At 35.6% G+C, this 4487-nt stretch overlaps 1 protein-coding gene across 1 annotated transcript in view; it reads right to left on the bottom strand.

The window, feature by feature from the left end:
* Positions 1–4487, bottom strand: part of LOC129671897 (UDP-glucuronosyltransferase 3A2-like) — a 25717-nt gene that overhangs the window by 7195 nt on the left and 14035 nt on the right. Inside the window, 2 exon segments of the mRNA XM_055601066.1 lie at positions 261–456; positions 458–493. Coding sequence (XP_055457041.1) covers positions 261–456; positions 458–493 — 232 coding nt within the window.

Below are 4487 nucleotides of genomic sequence, written 5' to 3' on the forward strand. Positions count from 1 at the left end.
AAAGAAAGAAAGAAAGAAAGAAAGAAAGAAAGAAAGAAAGAAAGAAAAAGTGAAATGAGATGAAATGAAATTTGAAAGTATGGACTTATTCTCCCAGCTCACCAGCTGGTCATATCTTCTTTGTCCTTTGGGAACTTGCCCATAGCTATCACTAGCAGCTCCTTCTAGCGTTAGTTCAAATCCGCATGTAGTTAGTTGGGTCCAGGTGACCGCCAAGTGTATATGAATGGAAAGAGAGGAGACATCCGTGCAGCCCTTACCCAGGAGATCATTCTGAGGGAGCCGCTCCACAATTTTCACATTTTCAGCCAACTTGACATCTTTGGGCCAATGAGAAGCTTTAAACTTCCAAATCACTCCTTGAGGGAGGTGTGCAAAGGCATTGTTCATTTCCTTGATACTCTTCTTGGTCTGATAGGAGTCCAGTAAAGATCCATGAGAAACAAAAATAAAGCCCAGAGTCTCCAAATTTAGCAGTGAAGTTCTCCAAGTCCTTGAGAGAGAGAGAACAAAAGAAGTCAATAGGGTTATTTGTGATGCTCTTTGAAAATCAGACCATGTATAACATGCTTACCCATGAGCGACTTTTGGAAAGTGTCATGAACTACTTTTCAAAGCTCCTGTCATAGGGCAGTGTCCTATGCATCCTGTGCTTATATGGTCTAGAATCTCGTCTACATGTTTTCCATATAAACAAATTTTGCCTAATCAAAGTGAGTCTGAAGAGGGTTTTAGGTTTTCAGCCAATGCTACAGGCAGCATTTCACACACACACACACACACACACACACACACACACACACACCAACAACAACTTAGAATGTAAGCAGCAGATCCTGGACGTCTGTATTTAACCATATTTTGTGAAATAGCAGTGCTGAAATGATTTGGAATATCCTTCCTAGCTAAATTTCTGGTTCTAACATCAGGATCATACTCATCACCCATTGCAGGTGGTAGGAGCTATGAAAACTTTGCTATGTTCCAAGACTGACCCCAGATGTGCTATTTGGAAGTGCATGTTAGAGTATGCTATTCCAGAAAGAAGGTCAAGTTATAAAGCATGCTAGAACATTTCTCTCCTGAAAAGTGTGGCCACCACAGGATAAGGCTTCTTGCTACCCCATCTAACACACCATTTAGCATGTTCGGTTCAGTATTTCTTCATAATCAGAGTCTGACCTTTGTACTCTGTCCCCTGTGTCAGTGATTTCAGGTTAAAGCTTAAAATTAGAAATACTTGGGAAGATATTTTTAAAGCACTGGATGAAAACCCAAAACCTCAGAGTTGGAATGGTATTAATTTATGGCACTCAGATAATTGAATTCTTATTGAAGGAAAATTAACTTAAGTGTATTCACTGTAAAAGAAAAAATGTGGTTACTTTTAATACATTTTAACTATATTAACTTCCACCTCTCTCCCATTTCCACAAATACTATCCATTAAATCCAATTCTTACTAATACAGTGCCCAGAATTTCACTTTGCATACTTTTATGGCATACTCTTATTATAACCTATAATTACCTCTTTATGGCTGAAAACATCTGTGGGCTGTGTATGTGTGTGTGTGTGTGTGTGTGTGTGTGTGTGTGTGTGTGTGTGCGTGTTTCAATTTTTTGTTTAGCATGGGTGCATGAGTTGATTCTGCCTTTAGGATTTAATGAATAGTCCCATGATTATACATGTACAGGTATCTAATTGTATGACTTTTTCAATTAATATGTATATTAAATATATAAGTAAAATATATAAATATATACCTAGTGGTAGAATGGTTGTGTGGTATGGTAAATTTGTCTTTGGATTATTGTATGATCTGACAGTATTTTTCACGATAGTCATATAAATTCAAATTTCTAGAAATAGTATACTTAGGATTCAATTTCTTCTTGTTTGTTTCTGCATCTATTTGTCTTGTGGTGTTGCTTTCTAGGTTGATATCAGAGTAATGATGGCTTTGTACAATGAATTCTGCAGTATTTCTGCCTAATCAGTTTCTTCAGAGATTTTTTTTTTCCTTTGGCATATCTCCATTTATTTAGGAAGTCTTTACACCAGAAAATGTTTGTAGCTTTTAAAATTGAAATCCTCAATTTTATGACTATTTTTAGAAACATTGACACTGAATTTAACTTAAAATAAGTCATTGAACAAAATTAGCAAGGCTCAGAAAGAAAAAGATTGCATGTTTTCTATCATGCATAATTTAAACATATACATTTAAGTATCATTCATAAAGTATATGTTATATATAAGTGTACACAAATATAAAGTTAGAAATGGGACTGTGTGAGGGAATAAAGGCTCTGTACAAAAAGAGAAAGCGGTAACCACAGATCATAAGGAAAGCAAAGGAAAGAAAGACAAATATTGTCGTTTCATATGCAGAACCTATACACGTGTATGTATATTATATACATTATGGATTTGTATATATGTCCATATAGATATGAAATCAAGTACGGGTGACGGGAAGGAGCACCCACAGGAGGTGTGTGGAATATCAACAGAGGGCCAGGTACAACATGAACTAAGTACAACAATGCACATATGTGAAAGGAATATTATGAATCCATTATTGGGATATCTACTAAAAACTTCTTTTAAAAAGCACAAAATATATTTGATTGAATTCTTAATTAAGTCATGCTGTCCTGAGCTTTTGTGTTGAGCAGTTTTCGAGTCTATTTTATTAATAGCTATGTCCCTCAGAATATGCCCACTTCATGCAGGTATCTTCATAATCTTCCTTTGTATTGATTTATATCCTATTTCCTTAAATAATAATGTGCATCTTTCCCTTCTGAACTAGATGAATCTTCTATTTTTGTTCCTAATGGTTTTTCTGATGTTCTTCTTGAAATGATTGCTCTTTTAAAATTTTTTTATCGATTTTTTTAGTGGTTATTATTCATTTCAGTTTTCTTTATTCTGACTCTTATTATTTTCTTATTTCTACCAGCACTGAGCTTAGATTTCTGAGAGTTATCTAGATTTTAGCAGAAAGATTCAGTCATTAAATTTAATTTTTTTCTATATTTGTGAGATTTTTGCATGTACAGATTTTAGACTCAACTCTTTTTCTGCTTTTTATAAACAATGTTATGGTTACAATTAATATTTTTTTTCAAATATTCCCTTGGTTTTCTTCTTTTTCTTGTATTTTTTTAGCTTTACATTTATTTATTTATTTATTTATAATTAATTAATTACAGTTTATTCACTTTGTATCCCCCCATAAGCCCCTCCCTCCTCCCTCCTGATCCCACCCTCCCTCCCTCTTCTTCGCACATGCCCCTCCCAAGTCCACTGATAGGGGAGGTCCTCCTCTCCTTCCTTCTGATCTTAGTCTATCAGCTCACATCAGGAATGGCTGCATTGTCATCTTCTGTGGCCTGGTAAGGCTGCTCCCCCCTCAGGGGAAGGTGATCAAAGAACAGACCTATCAGATTATGTCAGAGGCAGTCCCTCTTCCCATTACTATGGAACCCACTTGGACACTAAACTGCATTGGGCTACATCTGTGCAGGGGTTCTAGGTTATCTCCATGCATGGTGCTTGGTTGGAGTATGAGTCTCTTGGAAGACCCCTGTATTCAGATTTTCTGGTTCTGTTGCTTTTTCTTGTATTTAAGCCATGTTTCTGAGTGGTGAATTTTCCAATTATTGATATCTGTCTCATTCCATTCTGACATTTTTAGATAATAATCATTATTTCTAAATAATAATAATCATTTTTTAGTGTATCATCGGGGCATTTGAGTATAGTAGGTGCTTTCAAAATAGGAATTATCAGTTGGTAGAGGGTTTCATCAATTAGGGAATATAGGTGAGGACAAGACTGCTCTTCTCTACTGTGAGTTGTTACAAGTGTCTAGTCTGACTTTTTATGAAGGAGATTATATGAAAGGACTGTGGATGATGGAGTGTAGACAAGGTCTAGAAAGAACTTCTTTCTACAGAATTATCTTAATAATTGTAAAGAAAATTAGTCAACAGACTGAAGGATTTTGTCTGAAATGCTCTTCCATTACACAAGCTTGATCATATATCTGCCTTCTATTCTCCATGACAATATTCATTCATTCACATCCATTCTACAAATTATCCATTCCTACACCTATTCATTCACCCATTCATACTCATCTCTTGAACTATTTTTAAGCTTTTTCTTGATTCTTTATGAGTTTCACATCATGTATCCCAAACTCACTCATCTTCCCTTTTCTTTTTATCTGCCCTCTGCCATTACGAACTGCCCCCAATGGAAAAACCATTAAAAACAAAAACAAAACATTAAAAAAATCTTGCTGTGGAAACTGTAGTGTGTCACAGGTGTACCTCAGTATACTCCTTTGTCCACACTTCTTTACTTGCAAATGTTCATTGCAATGAGTCATTAGTCTGGTTTGAGGCCTCTGTCTTCTGATACACTATCAATATTGGAACCTCACTGGGACTCCTCTCAGATTCCTGTTGTTG

The sequence above is a fragment of the Psammomys obesus genome, unplaced genomic scaffold (genome assembly GCF_907164565.1).
Source record: "Psammomys obesus unplaced genomic scaffold, mPsaObe1.curated_primary_1811, whole genome shotgun sequence".
NCBI classification, from domain to species: Eukaryota; Metazoa; Chordata; class Mammalia; order Rodentia; family Muridae; genus Psammomys; species Psammomys obesus.